Source organism: Simochromis diagramma, unplaced genomic scaffold (assembly GCF_900408965.1).
Source record: "Simochromis diagramma unplaced genomic scaffold, fSimDia1.1 OVJJ01000585.1, whole genome shotgun sequence".
NCBI lineage: Eukaryota > Metazoa > Chordata > Actinopteri > Cichliformes > Cichlidae > Simochromis > Simochromis diagramma.
Window position 1 is genome coordinate 4,801,163 of NW_024387398.1, and position 27,500 is coordinate 4,828,662.

The 27,500-nt window shown below is 37.1% G+C and overlaps 1 protein-coding gene across 1 annotated transcript in view; it reads right to left on the reverse strand.

The window, feature by feature from the left end:
* Positions 1 to 22,792: 22,792 nt before the first annotated feature.
* pdgfc (platelet derived growth factor c) overlaps positions 22,793 to 27,500 on the reverse strand; it is a 48,956-nt gene continuing 44,248 nt past the window's right edge. The window contains exon 6 of the mRNA XM_040010354.1: positions 22,793 to 27,144. Coding sequence (XP_039866288.1) covers positions 27,031 to 27,144 — 114 coding nt within the window. The 3' untranslated portion in view covers positions 22,793 to 27,030. The remainder of the gene's footprint in view (positions 27,145 to 27,500) is intronic.

Sequence of the window (27,500 nt, forward strand, 5' to 3'; positions counted from 1 at the left end):
TTACAAAGTGCCGAAATGTTTTCTTCTATTTTTATTTGTCAAATACGTATATATAGGCCACACTCCTTAATCTATATAGTGCATTAATGTAATAATGTATTCAATGTGTCATCGTTCCCGAAATATTTTTACTGTTGTTCTGTCTCTTTTTACTGGCAAAGGTTTTTTTTTTTAAAGTGGCATACACTAAGAAGGGAAAAATCTGCTGTGACTCTCCACCAGTTCTCTTTAAACACATCCACACACATATGTTCCCCTGATGCCTTTGGAACAAAGTCCCTTTTGTTTGGGGCTCACAACTGGAACCATCCTGGATAGCTGCCTTTCATTCATGACAAATATTAATCTTCTCTCTGCATTAAAAAAAATGTCTCAAACTTAGTCTTAGATTTATTGTGTTTGTTCAATATCAAGCAAATGAACTTGAAAGGCAAGAAATAACCTGTCTAGTTTTAATGTGTGCCATGCAGCACTGACTTTGCTGTGAATGTCTTGATAGTATAAATTCATGTAAAATTATTTTTAACATAAAAGGGATGTATTTTGGAGTGAGATGCTTCCTACAGAACCCAAAAACTGCAGCCCAGTATTTCATTCACACATGCCATCTTTCAGTCTTGGAGACCTACTCGGTGATAGAGAGGTCTGCTGAGAAAGCAGGCCAAGCCTGTGAAGTCATGCACTGAGCCAGCTGGGATTGGACAAAAAAAAGGGGGCCGACAACATCAGGAAAAAGAAAACCTGTTATCCTGTTTCATTTTTGTTCTTTGCTGCTGTTGCAGACAGCGGCAAAAAACAAAAACAACAACAACAACAACAAAAAAAAACCTCAAAACAAACCCAGCACAGAAACACTCAGGAAAAAGTAAAGTGGTGACTAAATCAGCAGATAAAGACACCCTGATGTGATGTCAATAGAAGACACAAAAGGCCGAGTTAGGTGGGACTTTTGAAAGGTGTTTTATTCACAACAAAATGGCTGCAAGAAAAAAAAACAAGTACAGCCCCATAATGATGCATTCCTCCTCTAGGTGGCAGTGCTTCCTTCTTAACCAGAAGGACAAACTGGGAGAAACTGGATATACCCACACTTCTCATCTCCATCCCTGGAATCACCTATTAATTGTCGCTGGATAACTAATGGACTATAACTGCATTAGTTTAAATGAAAATGTCACTGCTGCTGTATAAGAAGGGAAACTTAATTGCCAGTTGACATCACTACTGTAATCTCCATTACCCCTGTATAAAGCACAGCCAATTGTTGCACTAATTTGAAAATGGCATTTTTAATTAGATGTAAATGATGACCCTTGATGACAGAAAACACAACTACAAATATGTTTACAGATCAACTTTAGGGTTCTAAACCTCACAGCTGATGTGCTCCTAAGCAAAATAAAAACCAAGAGGTTTTGTTCTGTGGCTGTCTCTGACTGGTGACCTGTGAAGAAGCTTTGAGAGACAATTTATACTCTAAAATCTGACTCCCGGTTCCACAATGATGTAAGGATGACCCAGACATATACACAGACATTGTGGCCTCTCTGACTTCACTACGTGATGCCAAATGAGGTTTTAATTTTCCTTAAGAATTTGGGTTAGTAAGTGGTCTATGGGCTGTAAGGATTCAGCAAGTGAATGGTCTCTGTGATATCTCTCTTTATCCCCTGCCATTGTCATAAAGAGAGCTCTAAGTGTTTTTATTTAATGCACTATTTAAGGAAATAAGTTTACGAAAAGAAGATTCTGTAGGTTTATTAGCACAGTGCACAATCAAAATAAGATACATAAATAAAAGAAAGACAAGTATAGAAAGTACAAAGATTATATCTCCTTGCATAGCGGTTACAAAAAATCATAAAATATGCCTAAAATCAAGCTTGAAATAATCAAAACAGAATACAGCACACTCATTTTGACTTTAACTCAATTCCCAACATGTTCTTTAGAACTAGGGAAAAAAACAAAAAACATGTTTTTGTTGCAGATAATTTCATGGAGGTCCTTGTTTACTAAATAAAAAAAGAACAGAAAAAGAAAGAAAGAAAAAAATCAATTTTAATCCACGGGACAGATCAGTGATCATTATACACTGACATAAAAAAAAATCTACCAGTGTAAAGCAGTTTTTAAAATCTGTTTTTAAACATTATTATTACACATCCCAATCCATGTGTCTGTCTCGTCTAAGAAACAGCTGGTTTTACATCAGTGTAATTTCACTAAATATATCCTAATTGCTTTCTAACAGTATTATTGCATACAGTCAAATAGCTATCTTTTGTATGTGTGGAGAAGTATCGAGGCAATGTAGCAAAATGCAGTGTTTACAGCTTAAAATATGTCTTAAGCTGGCAACATTTTTAACCCTTAAATCTCTGTTACATAAAATACATAAAACACAAAAGCTACTTATTTACATGTACTAGCATACAGAAATAGTGTGACTCAGGCTTTAAATTACCAAATGTCCATAAATAACTAATACAGATTTTCAAGTGTTATGAGTTTTAATACCTGGTGTCAATGATCCAAAACAGCAGACAGTGGATAAGAGAAATGAAGAACAGAGTGTGGGCAAGGTGGAGTGGGTGGAGACGAGTGTCAGTGTGATTTGTGACTGAAGGATCACCAGAAGACTGAAAGGGAAGGTTTACAAGATGGTAGTGAGATCTGCTATGATGTATGGTTTGGAGATGGTGGCAAAATGACAAAAAATACTGGAGACTGAGCTGGAAGTTGCAGAGTTGAAGATGTTAATTTTTCATTTGGCGTGACCAGGGTTGACAAGATTAGAAATGAGTACATCAGAGAGACAGCTGAGGTTGAGCGTTTTGGAGGGAAAGTTAGAGAGACCAAATTGAGATGTACAGAGGATCTTGATGATAGAGCTGCCAGACAAGAGGAAAAGAAGAAGACCACAGAGAAGAGTCGTGGCTGTAGTAAAATAGGAGACGGAGAGGGTTGGTGTGACAAGGAGAATGCTAGGAACAGGGTGAAATGGATAATAAATAAATAAATGAATGATGGCCTAGCTTAGGCCAGTTGTTTTATTATAGTATATATAATAATATTCCATCAGAAAATATGAGCTGTTTTTGCCTAACTATCAATAAAATGTTTTTTTCTTAAAAAGAGTAATTGATGTTGTACTTAATACAGATTTGATTATATGTGCATATTTGATGTTTTCCAAGGTTAGCAGTGATGAATTGTGCAATGCATCTTTAATTAATGGAATATGTGGTGCCCACGTATTCTTTGAGATATGTCTTTTGAAGCAGATAGTACAAAAGAAATGTTCAGATGAGTTTAGTTCATATTTCAAGTGTGGCTGACATTAATTCTGAATCTGACTTTTTCTCCTCTTCATTATATAACTCAAACCTGCCTGCAAATTGTAGCTGTTTCAGCAGGTCAAGCCAAATAGCTGCCTGTTAGACTTCAGTTCAGTTTTGACACCACAGCTCACAGGAAACTACTTACAGCTGAAACTCTTAGACTGGTTATACCTTTTTTATTTTCATTGTATCTGCAAGTCTTGAAACCTCCTAAGTAAAAAAAAAAGAAAAAAAAAGAAAAACAGAAAAACTTCCACTTGAGTTGACACTGAAATACCATACTGCATTATTCAGAGAAAATCACGGGGTGCTGGTAAACACAGCCCTGCTAATTGTGTTTTTGTCTTGTTTTTCTTTCTAACCTAAAGTAAGGGTGACAAAACGGAAAACCTGAAACACTTCTTCTGATTCTATTTGCTGCATGAGGCATTTGGCTGGCATGGTTTGGACCCAGGTGTTCCCTTAGAAGGAAGATAATGGGAACATGGAAGGCGACAGCTGACCTGCAGATTTATACCCAGATGTTTTTTGCTTGTGCTGTGAGACCAACTAGTTCACTACTTTGCCAGAGTAATGCAAAGCTGTTCACATTTATTCTATATGTTGACGTGTCTATCCTGGTCAAAGGGGTGACAGTCCGCCATCCATGAAATCACAGGATTGAAAAATGGTTTGATAAATGTGAAAATGATGTAAATTGTTTGATCTGACCTTTACAGTCATTATATCTCAACTCATTTTGAGAGATTTTGAACCCAAGTGATAAACAGATATGTTCACCAATCAACACCAAGAGAATATTTAGACTATTTTTGGTTTGGAAACAAGGGAATCAAATTGATGTTGATACAGCAAAAATGTTTATTTTGTTTTTACTTCATATTGGCCCAACATGCTTGAAACACTAATGTATCTTTAATAAATGCATATTGAATTTAACAAGTATGTCCTGATGTCTGACTACCCACTGACTATATAGCTCTTGTGAACAGCACTTGGTAATTTTTATACTGTCTGTAATTATAAAATTTGAACAGCTATTGTGAATCGTGAGCAGTAAAGCTTATGCATTACATAAAACAATCCAAAAAATATACTTTAATTCTGCATTTTTGTTTCTATTTACTAAAATAACTTTGCACAACAGTACCCACAGATGTTCATGACCAGTGATTTTTGATCTTTTGGATTCTCTTTTCACTAAGATGATTATTTGATTCCGTGATTCTAAATTGAATGTAATTGTATGTTAGAAACTCCAAATCTGCTATGTGGGAGCAGTTGGCAACAGTGGGAAGGAAAAAAACCCTTTTAACAGGAAGAACCCTTTAGCAGAACCTGGCAAAGGGAGGTGTAGCCATCTGCCATGACTGCTTGGCAGTGAGGAGAGGGAGACAGGACAGAAGAGATACTGTGAGAGAGAGACGTATTCTTTTACAGTATGTCTTCCCCATTACCAATACAGACAAACTACATCCTAGTATGTACAGAATTGTCATGCAATATATATTATTAGCATGAATATTATATGATTATATGCTGAAAGCTAAGCTACAATACAACCAATTGGTGTGACAGGTACACCTGCCATGTTGTAATACGATCTGTCTCTTTAACTCTAACTTTACTGGGATAATCACCAGTGTTGGTCAAGTTACTTAAAAAAAAGTAATCAGTAACTAATTACTGATTACTTCCCCCCAAAAGTAATCCCGTTACTTTACTGATTACTTATTTTCAAAAGTAATTAATTACTTAGTTACTTAGTTACTTTTTAAAAACACGATTTACAACCTGAATAGGTGATAAAGCGATAGATCTTTCAACCCAATTCTACTTTTTCTACATAATCCATGATACAAAATGTAATCAAATGGAAAAGTCCCTTTTTAAAACTTGTTTTATTAGTTTTAATCTTTTAACTTTATGCATCAAGCAAAAATGTAATTATATGCAACATTCTCTGACTGGAAGAAATTTGTTTAATATTTAAACTTATTTTCTGCACATTCCAGCACATAAAATATTTTTTTTGTGTGTGTTTACACTCGCTCTTTCAAATAGATGCAAGTAAAACACAGCAGAAAATAAATAAAGTCAAAGACTAGCGGTCCTTTTGCTCTATTTTCACCTGTAAAGCAGGAGTAGGGTAGGCGGATGTTTACCCTGGTGCAGGTGTGCCGCAGCGGTCAGTTGAAGAATCCGCGAGTTTCTCTGTGAATTTCCCATTACGTCGTAGCGCACTCGGTGCTTGCTTGGAAGTTTAGGGGTTTTTTTTCGCTGTAAAAAGAAGTTTTCTTCCCACGCACGATGGACACTAATGTTTTTGTCACTTTTTATGGTATCAAACTCAAAGTAAGGTCAGTACTTCCACGCTTTAAACGCTGCACGCTCATACTCTCTCCCACACTCGATATATGATCCATTGTTGATCTGCACACAGCTGTTGTCACGAACGTCGCACTTGCTTACGTCACTGTCATGAGACATTCTCGCAAAAAAAATCACAGTTTTAGTAACGCAGTAACGCAGCGTTCCTACGGGAAAGTAACGGTAATCTAATTACCGTTTTTGCAATAGTAATCCCTTACTTTACTCGTTACTTGAAAAAAGTAATCGGATTACAGTAACACGTTACAAGTAACGTGTTACTGCCCATCTCTGATAATCACACACCTACACATGCATACACCAAAAATGCACAGCCATTATTTTGCCTGGTGCACAGCTAATCCTTTGATCTCGAGCTTTGATTTTTAGGGAGCTGCTCTGTTCTCAGCTTCCCAAGGCTGCATTTGAGTTCTATTATTTATCACCAAGTGTCATGCAGGGAAGGGAAGACGAGTGAAAACAAGGTTTGTCTTCTTCTTGGTACACTTCCTCAAAAAAAACAACAACAAAAAACCAAACAAAAAAAAAAAGAACCCAGGAAGAAGTATTAGTGTGCTTAGTGTACATTTTAATTGGTCTGTTTCAGTAAGGGTTATTGCTTTGGCAGTATTTTATGTGCGATCATCGATTGTTTTGATCTCACTGTGCCTGAAATTTAAGGATAAAAAAGGTCTGAGTGATGCTTTCATGTTTCAGCAATACAGTCAATATAGTCTTTAAGGTGTTATTATTGTGTGATACAGTGTATTACCTGAAATACATACAGTAAATGGATGCAATACAATAGTCCTGAGACAAACTGAACAAGAGTTCCTCCAAAGACAGTTGACTAAATGGATAATTAATTTGTCCCACTGTTGCCATTTAGCCTGCTCCACTGTTATTATGGCTTTCCTAAGTTCCTAAGACCCACAATTATTAGTGTCTTACAGAGTGAATCACGTTTGTGTGTGAATTTTGTTTTTGTGTGTCACCCAGTTCTTAATAATTCATTGAAATACGGTTGTGTGGCACACTATTTGACAACATTTAAAACACTAACATGCTGCATCTGTCTACTAAACATGAGGCTCCAGTCAGCTGTTTGATATAGGAAAAACTGAAACTAGGGCAAACATCTTGCAGAGCAATCTTGGCTCCGCCCAATAATAACAAAATTTGCCTCCCACCACCACTAAAACTTAACAAATTAACACATTATGTTGGATTTATCCCCCCCCGTAAAGTTTTAAAGCAACAATTCACTTTACAGTGGATTATGTGACTATTTCTTGGCTGGGGACAGTGCCTTCTCTTGTTGGTTGCCTGGCAACTGTTCACTGACAAGAAGCAGTAAAACAACACGTTTTTGCTTTTATGCTTTTTTTTAATATAATAAATAATAGAATTAATAATAAATAAACATGCAAGTTTCTGACAGTAAAGTCACACTTTGTGAAGATAGTACCTGGTTTTTCGCATGTCTGTGGTGTGTCTCTTCAGCTTCTTCCCACACTAACAAAAGATGCCCATGAACCTCTTAAACACTGTTTAACCAAAGCCTGTTCTCCACACCAAAATCATACTAAATCCAGATTTGTTTGTGCATCTAAACATACTGTAAATACACTAAGAAGTTCTACAAAAACAGAAATAAGCCAGAAAGACAATGTTAAAGAAACGAGTCCATGCTTCAGTTCAGATGCTTCTAGACATAATTATTTTCCACAGTCTGCAGTAGTAATGACTTGGGTAAATAGAGTAAACAAGTCCTGTTGTGTGGCGACAAAGACGAATGACATATTCTCTCTCCTTCCTTTAATGGTGATATTTCTGTTCGTGTATCAGCTGGGCCTACAGGAGTGAGGGTTACATGTTTTTTATGCTTGAGCTTAGAATTTCAGTTCTGAGCTAGAGATAAAGGAGAAGCAGAGAGAGCACATGGAGAAAAGGGATGCTCTAATTATTTAATTGGCCACTTGTGGTCTGTCCTCTGTGGAGATGGCCTTGTAACGGCTCTGTAATGGGCTCTGTCTCACACAGGTGCTTTCCCAGTGCGACTTAAGCCACCAACACAGATGGAGGAACTTCATCATAATCTTCCTTCCACAGTCATTTGGCTTTTTGTTCTTTTTATTGCTGGAATGTAGCAGTGCGGTTCCACACCATTTTGCAATTGTCTTTTTACATCTATAGCATTATTACTTCCTCTCTTTCCCATCTCTTCATTCAGATTATTTATTCCTACAGTATTAGTCACATATCTACAATTTTTCATCACACAAGAGTATATACTGCCCATTTTTTTAGGTTTTCCAGCTGCGTGTTATTGCAAATATCTAATCAGCCTGTCACGTGGCAGCAATTTAATGGCATGTAGATATCAGAAAGGTGATAAAATGGACTTTCAATGAGGTGAGGTTGTTGGTACCAAATGGGCTTGTCTCAGTGAACCATCTAAAAAAAGGTATATGATATCCAGTGAGAGGCAGTTCAATGAGTAAAAATATCCAGAGGAGATGGCAAGACTGCTCAGAGTTGATAGGAAAGCAGGGTAACTAAAATAACCACTCCTCTCAACCAAGATATGCAAAAGAGCATCGCTGAAAGCACAATATGTTGAACCGTGAAGCTAATGGGCTACAACAGTGAAAGACAGCTCAGAGCAGGAAACTGAGGCTACAATTTGAACAGGCTCACCTCGATAATAACAGTCGAAATTTGACTCGTTAATACGAACATTAGAGAAAAGCTTCAATTTGACAGATTCTGAAATGACACAAAATGCCCACAATAGAGGAAAAACTCCCTTTCTGGCAACAGCATTTTAATAATACAATACAGTAAATGCAAATGACACATTAGTCACTGTGATCTTAAAATATCTATCCAGAAAATGTGTTTGCTGGTACAGAAATGAACATGAAAGCTCTTTATGTGTTTGGTTCCTCACCACCTTTACCTTGTATGTTAGTTCCTTCATCTGTTGTTGAGAAAGAAATGCAGAGAAAAACAGGGGAACACACTGTTGTTTAGAGAAATTAAGTGCCTGCTTTAGTCCTACACTGTATTTACATGACATTTGTGATCAGATTACATGTTACATATCTAAATCACATTCTATAGTAGCTTCCACATTTACGTTAACACTATCTTAGCTTTTACCTTATTTTTGGTAACACATATGCTTTGTGCTTTGGTTCAATATAGATTAGAGTTAAAATGTTGTCTACTCTTAAATTAAGTTTTCTTTAAAAAAGACAAGGAAAAGGGATGCAAACTGCTGCAAGCTTCTTGGATTACTAAAGTCTGCTTACGAGGAGTCACTGAAACATTATGCAGCATCCTGGGGCCCTTTGAGCCATCAATTCCCTTTCATATTGAAGCCTTTGAGAGAGCATGATTACAAAGAGCAGAAGAGAAAAACAGAGGCAAGAAAAAAGGTGTGGGTGGAATTTATCTCCTGACCAGACAGCCAGTCTTTAACGAGGCCAGAAACGTCTTCGGGAATTTTAATGAGTAGATCTTCCAAGTCTCAGCAGTCACCCACACTCACTCACAACAGTGCATATTGTTGGAGCCAAATGCAGGAGAAATAAAAACTAACAACAACAATGAAAAATGCCATATAATGTCATTATATCTGAGCACGCCTTATATCAGCAACAGCAGAAAAGGTCCTTTGATAAATTAAGGGGAAACTGGAGGTCAGAGACATGGAGCAAATGAACTGGAGCAGTAAAGTGGACTGTTTTGTGAAATCTGACATGCAGCAGAAATGCACAGCAGATACATTATTTGTTCCACAAATACATCCTGACTTGAACCAGCCAGAAAGATTAATATTTGATATTATTACTATTAAAAACATATAAAAATATGGTTTTATACATCTTGCTGGTACCAAGCCACCCTTAATGCACCTGTGTGCTTGTTGTTGGTTTTTATTGCCTCAGATAGATTTATTTAATCTAATCAAAGAATTTAACAGCTCAGTTTATAGACTGTCTTCCATGTCTGTGTTTCAGCTTTGCATGTTCAAGTTAGTGCAGCACCACACATACATGAACTATGCTGTGCAAGTGCCTTCAAATAATGTTTCTCAGAGAGAAAGGAAGAGGAGGAGGAGAAGAAAGGCTTTAGATCCTTAATATTGTGCATTGTCCCTATTACCCTGATCGAGTCAACACATTTATTTGTAAGAAGGATAACATGCAAAATCATATGTGCTGTTTATTTCAAAGATAATGTAGTAGCAACATTTGAATTGCTGAATGTTTATTTGTGTGTCTGCTAACACCATGTTCATTTGAGTTGTTTAAATTGAGTGTCTGACTGTGTTTGGATGGCTTCCATTTGAAATTTGCTTTGCAGGAAGTTTTAGTTGAAGACACTTCAATTCCAGCAGCTCTCGGTGCTGTTGCCTGGTAACCATTCATACAGTCTGCAAGCTGCAAGCTCAAAAATATAAGCCCACTCTTTTTTAAAATACCAAGCTGGGAGTTCCTCTCTGCCAAACTGCATTCAAATGTCCCTGAAGATGTATACGTTGTCATTCTACGTGATCCCATGGAGCTTACATGGAAAAATGGAGCATGCAACATTCATATCTTATGAGTTACAATCAAACTGTGAAAAAATGGCGAACATTAATTGGCACTTTACTTGGCAACAGTAACCCCTTTATGCTCGTTTTACACTACATTTGGCATCTAACCTTTTCCCTTCCTTAAATACTCATTCATGTGCTTTTGGTGCTGTTTAGCTATATTATGCATGCACATTGTGTCTCCTCTCTCTGAGACTGATTTGTTATATCACAACTGAATAACATCATGTACTCCTGTACACAAATGTAATGTTTTCCCATTTCATGCACAATTTATATATCAAAGCATTCATTAATTTTCCTTTTTGCATAAAATATCACTGTGTGTGACAGTTAGCTTTAAGCTTTCTCAACCAGAGTTCAGAAAGGATTATAATCACCTTCAGTTCCATTTAAGCAACGTGATAACACCTGCATTTGCTCAGAATGTGGCTTAAATCCTGAAGGGATTGCTTAATAATAAAATAATGCATTTTTTACATTGCAGTCACTTTTAACATTTTGAGCACAGAACTCCAAAAAATAGTCACATGGTTATTAAGGTGTAGACCCTGATGTAGTCACTGTCATCCAATCTCTTCCTGTTGGCATTTGTATAAAAATCTCAAGGTTTTCATACAACATAGTTTTGACTATTCATAGATGTTCAAACAATGTATTTTAGTTACCACACTACATTGTCTTCAAGTAATGCTTTCTCCATTATCAGTGTGTTTGGTTTTTGTTGTCCTCATACATACAAGACATTTATATTGTCGGTAGGGGCACTGAAAGGCAAGGCTTATGAAAAATAAAATCTGAGTCTTTATTTATTCAAAGTGCTTCATGATACTGCCTCAACATGACAAGACTCTGTGAAACATTTAAAGAAGGAGCTAGGCAAACTTGAAGCTCTCCTTCATTTGCATGTGTCTGTGTGCGTGTGAATGTGAGATATGAAGTAGGCTCCTATTTATTAATGCCATCTACCACTCGCAAGTTAATCCTACCATGTATGAAAGCAGTATGATGCCTTTTCAACCAGGCTCCCTCAGACAGCTTTTCCCTCTCATTTATGTGCTGCATAGGGTAACTGTTCTTTTAGGGGTCGTCTCCCTTGTGTACTAGCCAGGATGCTTATTACCATAGCAACGCAATCCCCAACCAAGCTGGAGTGGTGCTTTGAACAGACAAGGAGGTTGTTTTGCCATTCGTTTGCAGATATGCCTGATCAATGACAAAAAGAAAAGTCCCTTTATTGATCATAAATGCACTTAAGCAAGGCACAGTGCTATATGATATTTACCCCAGAGCGTAATGTCTCTGGGGTTGTACTGAGTATGTGGAGTGCTCATTTGCTATGAAAATTACAGGTGTGAGATTCTTCCTTTGAAAGTGAATTGGTGAGTTCAAGTGAGATGGTGGGTTAGACAAAGCAAAAAATAGGAATATAAATAAATAAATAGAAAAAGAAAAAAGAAAACTAAATGTTTTTTTATATGTTTGTGGACAGATTTTGTCATGGCTGTAGTGTTGTATACATGCAAGACACAAAACCTCAGAAGTGTGTAGATGAGCAAATGTGTTTCTGGAAGATGTTTTTACTTGACAGCTACCTTGGCAAGTTATTGCATTTGGACTACAGGAACAAGCTCCTATCGGAATAGACAGACAGCAGAACATAAAAATCAGTCAAATGAGCTAAAAACGATATGAAAGTGTTGTTGAATTTAAGTCTTATTATTATTCTTTTTTCCCATAGGTTTGTCATAAGGGATTAATTACCCAAATGCAGACTATTGAGAATTAGTTAATAAACAAATAATGAACCATTATTTCAGTAAGCAAAAATTAGCAGACAATAAATAAAAAAAGGGAACTAAAAAGTCCACAACTCAAAAACACTAGGTCAAGTAATCCAGGACCATGACAGAGATACAGGTATTTGTGGTATAATCCAGACAGGGGTGCCTCCAGATTATTTTCAATAGGGTGGCCATTATAAATATTGGAGTGGCACACCAAAAACAGAATTTCCATTTTTATTATGCTCCTGTCAAATATGGGTTACTTGAAAAATATGGAAAATTTTGGGGTGGGGCCAAATGCTTATAAAATCACTTTGCTAAATATTTAATATAAAATTAGTGGATTTAGTGGCTTCAAATGCTCTGAACTTCAAATGTCTTATATCAGTGGAACAAGATCTGGCTCCAATGTTCCCCTGCCGGCCCCACTGTTAACTGGCTCTTTGTGTGATAGTCTTTGGTGATAATGAATTCTCCCACAGATTCATGTTCAGTACTCTCTTTGAGTACATTGTCTCTTTCATAGTCTCACTTTTAAATAAATGAAAGTTACATTTCATAGATCTGCTCTGATCAATGAGTAATGAGTAAAGAATGTTGAAATTAGGGGGCCCAAGTGCCCTTCTACCACCCTACACCCTCAGTCCACATTCTTCCCACATTCTGTAATGTATTGGTAGTTAGCCAAATAAGCTATCATCATCTGGTGAATAAACACAAAATAGGTTGGGTCCTAGAACGCATTGTTGGAGTGGTGTAATCTTGCTACAAAATGGTCTCAAATTAAGTTTTCATTTTCCTTCAGCATACAATGAAATGTGCCCCAAAGATGAGACCATTACAGATGTTTTGTATATAGCTTTAGCGTTTTTCAAGTCTGTTTCACATTTTGTCACATACCCTCATAGTATAGATCATCCCTGAACTTTGTGGAAAAACTCACTTGATCATGAGAATCAAGTGTTTTTAAAGTTCAATGGAAGAAATGGCTTTTCTCATCATGCCATTTCAGTAAATATACAATAAACTACATTTCAAATTTGAATTAAATCAACAAACAAACAAACAAACTACAGAGTACTGTATTAATTTTCTAACGATTAGCAAGACCATTCTTGGTCATTTTCCTTTCATACCAGCACAGATGTAGACATGGAGTGGTCAGAGCTCCAGTGGTCAGGGGTGTGGTCAACAGCATGGAGGAGTTTGTTTTAGTAAGCCCTCTCTGAAAACCCTCACGGGAAATATCATAGATTCTGCTGCAGATGTTTCTCTCTGTTTGCATGCTTGGAAATGGGGTTGGGCCCTTTGATCTAAATGAAAACTCACCACAGAGGTTTGCAGCACAGGCGAGTTAGAGCTCTACTCAGAGAGCAAATCAGAACCTTTTCCCACCTCCAGATTTTCCCAGGTTTTCCTGTAGAGTCTACCTTCTGTGATCAGAGACATGGGAATACCACGGCTCGGCCCGTCGCCTTGATCCATCTCTCTCTTGGCACAACCTGGAGCCATTTGGCATCTCCAGCGGAAACACTCACAGTTGGTGCCAGCAGTGGCAGACCACCAATGCATGCGTACTTCCTCCCACAGAGTTCATTTTTATATCAACTCTCCTCTATCATCAATCTTTCTTTTCACCACATACGGGATTCTCTTTTGAAATGTTTAAGTAATAAACCAAACAACCCAGCAGTAGATATATTTAGGGGAAACTGCAGCATCGCTTTGATCCTAGTAGCTGATAATCAGAGCGACTTTCACCTTAGACTCATACAGTAAGCAAGGTTTTTAATCATTTCACAGTCACATTTGTGGATAAATCTGGGAGTAGCTCCAACTGGTAACCACAAATAAAGTAAACATTTATATTTAAGTGTATGATACTTAGCTCCACATAGATCTCCCTGGTGCACTTTTGACCCAAGTAAGGCTCAGTCACCTGGCAATTAACTGTGGCCTGTCTGGCATTGCCCTCTGCTGATGTTCCTACATGCAGTTTGACTGTCTCTCCACTAGATTGAACAGACACGTTTTAAAATAGATTTATTTGTTTTTGTGGGGAAATTATTGCCAATTTTTTGAGATGCACTCATATGTTTTCCCTCATCATTTCCTGGATATTTTTATTCACATGCTAAGTTTTGCTTCTTGCTTTCTTGTCCATACAGCACATTTTGCTTTCTGTTATATAATATGCATTCTTCTTCTTCCAATAAATAAATAAACAAACAAATAAAATAACAACAATTCTGTATTTCAATTTTTTCTTGCTTCATACAGCAGCATTCAATTTTATTTCAACATGGTTATTTTGTCATTTTGAAGTTTACATTTCATGACAACACAGTGCATTTCATAAAAGACTAAAACTACAATTTAGGAAAAGACTGTACTGTATTTCTCAGACCTTGTCAAAATGTAATCTTAATAATCATCAAATGTACTTTAAAAGATGGGAAGGTGTCAGAAATGTTTTCGAGATCTCTCCTTTGAGGCTGAATGGTTAAATGCACTGTTTGCTTCATTTACTCGTAAAACAACAGGACCTGACTTTCCCTACCGTGGAGTTATTTCCTTAATAAATCCAGACTAACATGCACTAAGTTGTAAATTAGGTAATGTAATGGGAAAATGCCCATTACATTTTCCACAGTAATATCAAGGAGCTCTAATACTGGAGTTCATAGGTATGAGCTACTAGTACGTCATGCATAATGGCATGTTGTAAAGAAAGCGAACACATGTGGAGGTGAAACTTTTATCAGTTAGATGAAATATGCATAATTGTTTGTGGGTAAAATAATTACAAACTGCCTCACTCACCGCTGAAGTTGAAAGCATAGTCAGGACCTTACAAGCTATTAACACTACAGGCTGTGCCTGCTCAAGCTATACTCACCATGAGCCAAGCGCTAAGGAGCCAATAAAAACAGCCTCATTTAAGGCGCAGTTACTTGGCACAGTGTGCTTTCAGATGAAAACAGTCTCTACGCCCTGTCAACTTCATGTACTGCTGTGAATGTACAGTGTGCAAGCTGGGCAAAAAACGTAGTTAGATGTACAGTTAAGTCAGTACTTGTTCTTTGAGCAGCCAGCATAAATTACTGCAGGCCTAAACACAGCTTAAAGAATTACAGTGAGCTAGTGCCAAACCACTTATCTCTCTAAGAATCTATTTCACAGTTAACTCACTTTTAAAAGGCCATAAAGGGTATGATGCAAGAAAAGTCTTTTATTTTCCATGCCACCAAAACCAGAGCTTGATGACCTTGTTGACTTCTTGATGAATGTACCTGTGACTGATGTCTCAGTGCATGAGAAATGCTCTTTTTTTCAATAAATTAAGAGAAAACAAAGTGGCTTTATTTTTCTTTCACTGGGTTGTCATTTTGTTTTTGTGATCTCTGTTAACAAACACTCTTTAAAGTAGTTAGTAATTTCAAAATTGTACTGCTATCACTAAAAAAGCTCAGTTGCAAAGTGCTTACTTGTTGGCAGTACGTAGTATTTATCAAAGAGCAATGGCCCATCGTTGATCTACAAGTCCTGTCGTGCTGCTTTAACCTATTCAAGCCAATACCTGGGGGATTGAGAAGGCTTTGATGCCTCCTCAGAGAGGAAAGCAAGTGGATTTTTTTTTTTTGCTTGTTGTGTACTTTCTGTATTTAATAATTCTGTAACAGATTTATATTAGTGTTTGATCTTATCAGAGGGCAACTTCAAAGACATTTTCGTCAGAAAAACTTTAGCAGTTAGTGTTATATGAAAAGCCATGCTACACACTAACTGCCATACAGTCTCAGAGAAAGTAGGAGCTGAAAACCGAAGGCAAAGTTTTAGATAGTTTTTTGTTATGTGATCAAAGGTTATTGTATTACATCACATCTTGAATGCAAATCTTGTAAATGATTGTGACAAATGCTTTCACTGGACAATGAGAAATCAACCCGCAACAAAGGGTTACTTTAATTTGCTGAAATGCTCATCTACTGCATTACTGACAAAACCATGATGCAAGTCTTACAGTAATTGCAGCATGAATTGCTGTAAATGTGTGTACATTTCACTTTCATTCAATTTATATTGTAGGACCCTAAAAAACAGTTTCCAGAGAAATATGAGATGACAAGAAAAGACTCTAAATTAATATTTAATTAGCAGGTTAAAAGCAAGTTGGCCCCAAAGATATTTTCTGCTGGATCAGGGTGCGTTTGGAGATTTTAAGTAGAACATGCTCTCAAGTGTATATCTGATGGAAAAAATGAGCACTTAGACAACAGCAGTGTCCCCGTTCAGGGATTTGCCTTCCCAAAGTCTTCATTTCTAGACCAAATAGGTCTTGACAACTCAGTATGGTCTGTCCTGTTCGATGCAGTCTGTTTTTGCATTAATTTGGAGCACACAGCTAATAAAACAAAGTTCTAAATGATGATTGAGAAATTTAAAGTAATTGTTTACTATGTACCATCTTGATATATCAGCTCATTTTTAAGTAAGGTCACATAAATCCAAGAATTTTGGTCTTAAAACAGAGTTGATGGCTTGGGGTGACTTACTGATACAGTAGAATTAAACATATAAGAAGGATTTTTTGTGTGCGGTTGATTGACATCATAGCCTTTATGTCTAAAAAAACCCAAAAACAACACTCTAATTCACAAAAAGGACCTTATTTCTTAATTTATTTCTTTAATTTAACTACTAGAGATCAGAACACCTTTTCTAATGAGGGGGTGCAAGTTAAGGAAGGTCTTTGTGCTTTACACTGGTCTCAAAATGAACTTCACTGACAGCACAAAAACATTTTTTGGACACTCTGTTAGCATTTATATAATATTTATTATTCAAAGATTTTCACAGTTTAATCTATCAGGGGAAAAAAAACGTATGAAAAATGGGAGGTAAATGAGTTTAACCCAGACACTCACAAATGTGAGATCATCTCAACAGAACGTACCAACACCTACAGTTTCTCCCCCAACAACTTCTAAGAGGTACACAGCTGGTGATTACAATCAAATGGTCCCCTAGGGACCAAACTGGGCACTGGTGGGGAAAAGTGCTACCAGAGAGCATAAACTGAAAAGGGAAAACGTGACCAAGCAAGAAAAATGCAGTAGAAGTACTGAGATAAAACAATGTCAACTGAACTAAAATGAAATCAAAATACGCTAAGATTCAGTGTCTGTGGCAGCACAGGCAGATACATGATATCTGATGTTGTCTTTGGTCTCTCTTCAAAGTACATGGTTCCCACCATTATAGCTCAGAAATTGTGGTATGTTCAAACATTGTTCTTCTTCCTTAAAAGGACACTGGCTGGACTTTGTTTATAAGGTCATATGATGAGTTTATTTTAGTTTAAAACTCAGGACTTAATTTGGAATACATGTCTACATTGATAACAGGGGGGAAAGTTAGAAATGTTAACTTCTTTGGAGCTCTGCTTCAGTGTGCTCCTCATCAACTGAATCAGGCTTTTTAAGTTGAGCTTGAAGTTGTGCTGAATGCACTGATATCAGTGCCTTAGATAATTAAGAACAATATCCAGAAACTGAATGATTGGAAAAGAAAATGCTCCATGTGATCAGACTTGACCAGTTTTCTAAATTTGTCCCCTTGCGTTGCTTCAGGGTAAACCGACCCCATGCATTACAGTTTTTTTTCCCAGTGACCACATCAGTCAAGTAGATTTTAAGCCCTGGCTCAGCAGCGCCTCGACATGAATGGGACATTTAGTGGACTGCTGACTGGGACCTGTGTTGTGCCTCACATGTGGTCTGTGACCCCTCCTTTCAAACACTGTTGAAAAAAGGAAACAGGATGCATAAACCATTTGACTCGGCCCATTTGTGCGTGTGACTCAAAGTGAAGCGCTGGGGCAAGTCCGGGCTTGTAGAAAAGAAAATAATTCATTGATGGTCAAAGACTCTTGTGCCTGCTGTGTTCAGTCTATGATCTAATGTGCAGCGCTTTAAAGCTGTAAAACAAACTTTCTACCCCTAGCTTACACGCTTCCCTTTAGTCATTTCCCCTTCTTGCTATGAAACCACCATTTAAAAGAGAACAAGGTTTTTGAGTATTGCATTTTTTGGTAGAATTGATTTTCCTTTTTTTGGTGTTAACACTACAACTGTGCAACTGAATTGGAGACGGTTATCCTTGATTTAACATATCAAGTCACTTTTATTTATATATCACATCTGATAAACAAAAAAAAATCCAACAGAGTAGGAAATAAAAGTGATGTGTCTTCCTTTAGTCTAGCTTGGTTTCATGACAGTTTTAGCTTTGAAGCAATATTCAAATGCTGCCCCCAAAGGCTAAGTCAGGAGACTCTGATGACTTTAAAGGTTGGGATACATCTGGTATATGTGACATTTGCTCCACACAATTAAATTTGTAAGGGATGAAAACAGGTAACAGCGAAATTTTCTGCTTTGTTGCTCGAGTTTCTGAATATGAATTTAAAGTGAAAGCCTAGGTAAAATTGTGAAGATCAGTTTTCTGCTCTATGATTAATCTAGAATTAAGGTGATGATAACAATTTAGTTGTAGGTTAGTTTGCCCCCCTTACTCAAGCCTCTCAAAACATAAAGTCATACAAAAGCAAAGCGTCTATTCTTTTAAGTGTCTTTCTTGAACTTAAACCTAATTGTCCTAAATGAAATCAAATAATTTCAGCAAAAAGAAGAGCATGTGTTATTGTAAAAGTCAATTATATACTTCCAATAAAATATGTACAATCACATTCACGCTGTAGATTTTACGACATACATATAAAAAAATATAACCTCTAACTAGTGGCTTTATGTTTTGGATTTTTTAAAAGAAAATCAGTCTTTGCGACACATTAGCTCTCTAAGAGGGGTATGAAGATCTAGGTCCCCTGGCAGTCACACGACACTCCTAGTGGTAATCTAACTCTCCTTGGGGATTATATGACCTTTGTGTTCTAGGGCCATATGGAGCACACATCTGTCACCTTGATATGTAGCCACAGCACATCACTCACCTGCCATCTTGAATCTGATATGTTATTTATTTCTGTGATTCATAGTCAGAATTACGGCTATAGGAAACCCTGCAATAAGCCTTTTCCATGGGTGGAAAATTCACGGGTGTAATATTAGCATTCACTCTGTTGCACTTATGTGTCCCAGTAATGAGACAGCATACATCACATGACCTGGCCTAATTTAACATCAATCTTTACCACTTTGGGCTTTCAAAATTACATTTTGTCACTTGAATGAGACACAGCATTAAAAAGCATAGGTCTTTTTTTCTGACTTTACACCTAATGTAAATATAAATTAAGTTGTTTGTTTTTTTTTAAATTCTTGCTAACAGACTTAATATTTAATTTGGTGCTATTTAAAAGTTAAAAATACTGTAGTGTTTTACTCTAGCCTGACTCACATACTAGTAAACTTTAGCTGGAGACAGATATCACTGTAACACAGCATAAGCTGCCCATTTATTTTCTTTACTAAAGGGAAGCAAACAGAAGGCATAGCATTTGGATAACTGTTACACCGATACTACCATATCTTTTTTTTTTTTTATAGCTTTATACAATAACTTAATCACCACTGTCATCATCCACTTCACAGTGGCTGCAACTACTGGTAATATTTCTTTTCACACACTTCTCAAAACAAAAGGTCTGTGTAACGTGGTTTCCTTAAAGTAAAATATTTCTGCCAAGTATCTGCTTTTTTAACCTTTTTAAAAGAAAATAAAGAAGACTCTTCATTTCTCTTGACACGTCTTTAATACTTTAACCTTTGCACTTTTGAATATTAAAATAGGAAAATAAAGTCCTACCCCCCTCCACCACACCCCAAATCTGATTTTCCAAAGCTTGAATGATCATTAGAAACCAAGAAGGTGGACTTCCAGGGTTAGCAAATCACTGCCTGTTAATAATTGGTGACCTTTGACTTGCTAGTAAGGATGCAGCTCCCTTATGGCCATCTGTGTTTAAGGTTAATAAATAATAGTGGGAGCTCTCTTGTCAGAATTAATCAGTCCCACCCCAGCAATATGCCTGCATCACCGCCAGCACATCCTGCATATATTACAGGGCACATACAACCTTTATGTAGTTCACACAGAATCGCTAGCTGAGGGTGATGCAAAGCACTTATTCAATATCCATTTGCTATGTTATTTTAAAAGCACACCATATATTAGAAGTTATGACAGCTTGGATACAATTTACATTTGGTGACTAGGGTTTCATAGGCCTATATATTTGATTTACAGCAGGATGTTTAATGTATAGTGTATTATAGAGTACAGGGTAAATGTAATAACCTTTCATCTTGGTGTGGTAAGGTGGAGTGGTTAAATGTTGGATGTAATGAGGAGATGAAAGCTGAAAAGGGAGACATCTGTCAAATGACTTAACCTACAGTATGTTCAACACAGAGCTCTCCTCTGTTGGGTTGCTTTGTAAATGATGCTTTGACCCATGATTAATTCTACCTAAATTCAAGGACCTTACATTCCCAGAAACAACAGCTTGTTCTCTGAAAACCGCCACTGAAACACCCTATAATTATCAGAAACGTAACATGCACCCGTCAATTTGGCCTTTCCATCCATGTACTGTGAACCAATTAGGGATGGTGGAGATATCATCTGAACGGGCTGCCAAATTTCCTCTATCAGGCAGTGCTCCAGCACAGTTATAAACAACCTCAAGCTAAGATCAATTCACAGACTGCATGTTGAAATCTAGAGTCAGCTGCCAGTTACAGGAGATGGATGTTTATTAATGTTAACACTCTGAAAGCTGTAGTGAATTATTTTGGAAATAAAATAGGAGAACTTGATAAAAACATAAAGTAGTTCAGCAGAATGGCAACTCATATTTTGTGTGCAACAGCACTGCAACGATATTTAAAATACATTTGGAATGTACAGCAGATACTGTTTTCACAAGACATCTGTCAGGTTTTTGAAAAGAAAATTGTATGCATACCATTTTAATTGCTCCTAAAAGTACTTGCTGAGCTCGTGTTTGGTCTCGGAGAAGACGTAACCAAAGGTTCATTGGAGGACATGATAACAAGACCTGCAAATCACTACGGGAATCAAGAAGAGCAGATAAATAAATTTATATTCCAAAAAATGCTGTAACAGCCCTTTGTTGTTTGTTGGGTTGAAGTCAAACTTTTGGACAGTATAATTTAGTCAGGAGTGATGGAAAATGACAGCGCCAGACCACTGCTGTGGTTGCCATTGGCTAAAGTGCTGGTGGTTGATATCTGAGACAATGCCAGAGGGTTTTCAAGCTTTTGGGTACAGGCAGGGGGTGACAGTTTAAAAAAAACCAAAGTATTCAAAATGAGCAGAAAGAAATTAAATGAGAAAACACGGAAACCTAAACCTAAAGGCATTTTGCTGTGCTTGCATCCATTAGAAATCAGTTCAGTAACTTGTCATCGATGCAGTAAAGCCCAGAATGCATTTAATTCAATTCAATTCAGTTTATTTAATTTTTATTTATATAAATATTTATTTATATATAATATATCAGAATCATCTTTACACACGCGCCAAATCACAACAACAGTCGCCTCAAGGCGCTTCGCTTTATATTGTAAGGTAGACCCTACAATAATACATACAGAGAAAAACCCAACAATCAAATAACCCCCTAGGAGCAAGCACTTTGGTGACAGTGGGAAGGAAAAACTGCCTTTTAACAGGAAGAAACCTCCAGCAGAACCAGACTCAGGGAGGGGCGGGGCCATCTGCTGCGACCGGTTGGGGTGAGAGAAGGAAAACAGGATAAAAGACATGCTGTGGAAGAGAGACAGAGGTTAATAACAAGATATGATTCAATGCAGAGAGGTCTATTAACACATAATGAGTGAAAAAAGTGACTGAAAAGGAAAAACTCAACCCATCATGGGAATCCCCCAGCAGGCTATGCCTATTGCAGCATAACTAGGGGAGGATTCAGGGTCACCTGGTCCAGCCCTAACTATATGCTTTAGCAAAAAGGAAAGTTTTAAGCCTAATCTTAAAAGTAGAGATAGTGTCTGTCTCCCAAATCCAAACTGGAAGCTGGTTCCACAGAAGAGGGGCCTGAAAACTGAAGGCTCTGCCTCCCATTCTACTTTTAAATACTCTAGGAACAACAAGTAGGCCTGCAGTGCGAGAGCGAAGTGCTCTAATAGGCTGATATGGTACTACAAGGTCATTAAGATAAGATGGGGCCTGATTATTTAAGACTTTTATGTGAGGAGCAGGATTTTGAATTCTGGATTTAACAGGAAGCCAATGAAGGGAGCCAGTCCAGCCTAGAAGTAATAAATGCATGAACTAGTTTTTCAATGTCAATTAGTTTAATTAGTAAACTATAAAGATACAATACTAGTTGTATTTGCAGCATTTTCATTCTTTGTGCAAAGCCACCCAGCTTCTGTGTCTACCTATTTGTGTGGCTGCCTTCTTTACAGATTGGACTGGAGCTGGGACGTGCAGCAGGCACACTTGCAACGCCTGAGAAGTTTGGTTTAGGTCATAGAACTAAGTTCATTCTTGGAGCTCAGTTACTGAACACTTAGTTTTGCTTGGTTGCTGCACCGCACACATTGCTGCAGTTGTTTTCCAACTAATGCGCTTTTTTCTACATGAATAACTTTAAAGATTACACCAGCCGCTGCTTGTTTGAGTTCTTTTATTATACCTTCATTCTACCACCATATTTAACATAGCGTCCCTGAGGACCCCAAAAACAGTTTATTGTAAAAGGAAAATAGTAAAACCTTTTTTTTTCTTGCAGCACCATTAGTTATATAATATCTGTCATGTAAGGACAAAAAATAGATTATTATTAATAATTCGGCAAGTTACAAAAATGCATACTTTTCTTTAATGCAACTTGTAGTTTTTATCCCAAAAAACAATCCACTTTTACTTAATAGCTAATCGACCATCTTTTAACTCTTAATCCCTTAGTTTTCAGTCATTTCAAGTAAACATGATTTATATTATGTTTATATGACAAAACTAATTAGTGTAATTTTGACCCCAATATAAAATAACTGAAATAAATAACTAGCCAGCCCAGAAACACAATCTTCTTTCTATCCTTGGTCTGTCCTGAAATCTCGTGAAACACCTCACCTACTGTAGGAGGTGTCCAAGAAGGATCCTGGCCAGATTTCCCTACCGCCATAGCCCCCATGTCTGCATGGGGTCTTTTCCAGGACTCCAGACTCCTCCCACAATCAAAGACACACATCTTTGGTTAGTTGCTGATTCTAAATTTGCTTTAATTGTGAATGTAAGTGTGAATGTTTGTCTGTCTCTCTGTGTTAGTCCTATGATAGAATGACATCTTGCACAGGGTGTATTCTGCCTCTCGCCCTGTGACAGCCGGGATAGGCTCCAGCCGTACTGGGGCCCAGAATTTGATACGTGGAAGGAAATGATTGGATGGATGAATATATATGTTTTATGTCTCCAACCAAAACATGATTGATGATGTGAGCAGTAGAACCTGATGGGTTATAGAAACTCTTCACACAATTATTAGGGACATCTGTGAAGAAATTAATTGAGGGATGGTTTATTATGTTCCTGTGGTTATTTGGAGGAATGTGTACGAGGTTTAATCTTTTCATCTATTGAGGCATGCATAGGCAAGGTCAAAACTGCAGTTTATTAGAGGTTAACAGGATTTTTCAAATACGTCTTTGAAATATTTGAGCTGAATGTCTTGTGTTGCAAAGAGCATTCATTTACAGGCAGAAAGAGAATGTCCTTGTGCTTCAACCTTTGGTCCGAGTAATTCCAAAAGCTTCTGCAGAATCATATACTATTATCACCTTTATTGCCATGAATCACTGATGTTGAATTTTCTGTGGACTGCAGTGTGTCTGCACTTACAGCACCATACTTTCCAAGGTTTTTACTTTTTAAGCTACAGAATATTTAAAAAGTCCTAAATTGGAACACAGAATAAGCGTTTGTTTTACAATTGGTTAACTGCCCAAAAAATGTTGTGCTATGATGATGAGGTCTAGCCTGACTCAGGCTGCTTTGATTTCATAAAAATATGGCAAAAGGCAGAAAGGCACGCAGGTGAAGGGTGGAAATGCTAGATTTAAACTGTACACATCCACTCACTCATATAAACACAACAAACCTACTCCTCGTACTATATCAGATCTCGTGCCAGTGCAATGAGGTTTCCTTTGCAAAGAAGCACTGCATCAACAAAGAAAGACAATCTGTTTAATATTATAAAAGCCACACTGGGAGCTGGCGGGTTTGTGCAGTAGCATCTGGCGTCACCGCAGATGCCTGCCAGGGTGCACATTAGATCAGAGTAATTGGCCAGGACAGCAGTGTGAGATGGACAAATGAGAACCTCCTCCTGGGTGACCTGATGGCCAAGGGGAGAATGAACAATACTGCTCATAGTGTGATAAAGAGCTTGTGGAGTGAAAAACACACTTCTTCAGGAAAACATACGTTCATCCTGCCAACTTTGTGTTATTGGATTAAAAAGTATACTCATACACAATCATGATTAGTGAGAAATTTGGCAAATCATGTTCTCTAAATCATTCTCTACAGTGTAATTCCAACCTACTATTTACTCATTTGTGTACAATATTTGCACGACTATTGCCAATAGTCACAAGATATTATAGTAAACCACGGTAAAGTGTTTGATTTAGCAATCTAGACTTCCATATAAATTATTATTTAATAAATTCATCATCAGTTTATATTCCATTATAAGAATTCAACAGGAACTGGTTTTCTAAATAGGTTTTGGGATATTCTTTACACTTATCCATCGATGGGTAAAGGCCAGATTTACTAAATAGGACAAAATAGCATGTGCACACGATCCCCGCATAGGTGTGGTTAGTTTTACATGTAATGTTTTTTAAACACAGGCAATTCAATTCAGTATCTGGCACAAAAAATGAGACATGCTTTTTTTCCTGGCACAGTTAGCAGTAAATTGCGTGTTACAAGCATTAGTAAATCACACTTAGTTTTAATATTTTCCTCTCTCTATCTTTTTTGACTTGAGAAAAGAACTCCCAGAAACACATATGCACCTGGGCCAATCACAAACATGTCTGAGTTCCCACCTGTTACGTGCAATACTGTCACTGTGCTCTCATTGTAAATACCAAGAGTACTTCAAACCCAGTTTGAACTGGCACAACATGTATATCTGACCCTAAATTTAGTGGAATGTTAACTGAAATTTGCACGTGAATAAATATAATGCTTCATTTTGGGTTACCAAAACATTTAGTGGATTGCCTGGCATTATTATTCACCTTAATGTGCATCAGAGGTAAACCAAAGTTTGTGCTGAGAAAAATTCACTGAATAGAATAATATAATACGTCACACTTTTCTATTTCATAAATGGGACTCGCTGTTTACATTATGTGGCAAAATTGTTCATCCATCCATTCACTTCCGCTTATCCTTTTCAGGGTTGCAGGGGGCGCTGGAGGCTATCCCAGATGTCTTAGGGCCAGAGTCAGGGTACACACTGGACAGGTCGTCAGTCTGTTGCAGGGCTAACACATATATACAGACAACCATTCGCACTCATATTCACACCTATGGGCACTTTAGAGTTTACAATTAACCCATCCCCACTTTAGTGGGGCAAAATTGTTCATTTTTTATTTTTTGTGAAAACATTTTAGAAACTAAACATTTACTTTCATGGTTACAATAATATCGGTGGATGATGATTTTCATAAGTATGTGTGCCTTTGTTTTTTGGAGTTTGGTACTATATTCATATCAGTGGTTGGATCAAAGTTTCCAATCCCAAGTACTACATATTCTGTTAGAAATGGAAGAATTTATTTTTGCTTTCCAATACTATAAAATACACAAACAGTTGTAGCAAAAGTAGAGATAAATAATATTGGCATACAGAAAAATGAAAAAAAAAAAAAAAAACATCCACAAGAAAATCAAAATGTAAAAATTACAAACAGAGAGGAGGCTAGTAAACAGGAAATATGTAGCACACAAGTCATCTTGGACCTAAATTCCCTTTCCTTAAACAAATAAATACTTATTGTGAACAATCTCAAATATTGAAAAAAAAAATGGTTTGACGCCAGGCATGTCTTGAGCAAGCAGATTTAATATTGCTGAGATGGATCAAATGAAGACTTAAAAAAGGAGTTCTAACTGATTCTGAATGTGCAACTTTGATCTTATCTTTGAAAAACTCTGGCAGAAAATGCACACTAATAAAGAAAAGAAATGTAAACAAAATATTTACACGTAATGCAGTCTCATTAGTGTTACATTTTAACTATACTGTGGTTGTACACTGCCACAGACAAACTCTGTGGTAAAACAAGAGGGGAGCAAAAGGAAACGGCTAAAAACCACCTTTCTTTGCCTTGATGGTAATAATAGAGGAGCCAAGGGAGCAAGGCAAGGCAGCTGGAGCCAGCTCACTTATAGATATAAAAAAGTACTTGAACAAAGAAGCTCCCATTTTTCATGACAGTATCAGCCCACACTGACTGAACTTTAAAAAAGACCTCAGGAAGAAATGGCGCAAATGCCTCAGTGTTCTTATCTCAGAAGAATGGAAGAAAATAGTCTTCAGAGCTCATAGGTAATGGTCCAGATCTGCTCCAGTGATTTTTTTTTTGGCCTTTCTAAAATGGACTCAGAGCACTCTATTGGTATTCCACAGCAGTCAAATCCATTTGGAAGATTTATTAGATTCCAGTCTGTTCTGCTTCATCCAATTAGTAAAAGGACATCAGGATAAAAGGAGAATCTTGTTAGCTTCCAGTGGTAGTGGATGAGATAGGAACAGCGGCAGAGGTTCATTTCTAACATCCCGCATGCTTCTGTTGGCAGCTGTTACACATGTCTGAGGTCAGTCAGAATCATCTTTACATACGCAGGCACACTCTTCATGGTGTTCCAAGGGCACATCCGTCATGGACTTCTGGAGACCTCGTACACCACTTCGATGTTTCAACAGTAGAACCTGTTTACAAAAGAGGCCAGAAACAGTGTTTTTAAAGCATGTTGAGTGGATAGGTTATTTAGACCTTTAACTGCTGCTTTGCAAAGTGGAACCACGGATGATGGGTGGAAATGTTTGTGTGATTTTGGTATAACAAAAAAAATCTTTGTGAAGTACATTGTAAATATCAAACCAGTCCAACCAATAATATTTTGCTTTGACATGTGTAAGACATGTTGCATGTAATGGTAAAAAAATAAAAACCCAGATGTGTTAAAATTCTATGTTCATTGTACATTTTGTTTTGTTTTGTTTTGAAAAATGCATGTTAAAATGTACATAAATCAGGTTTGGGTTTCAAAAAATCCTCCATTTTT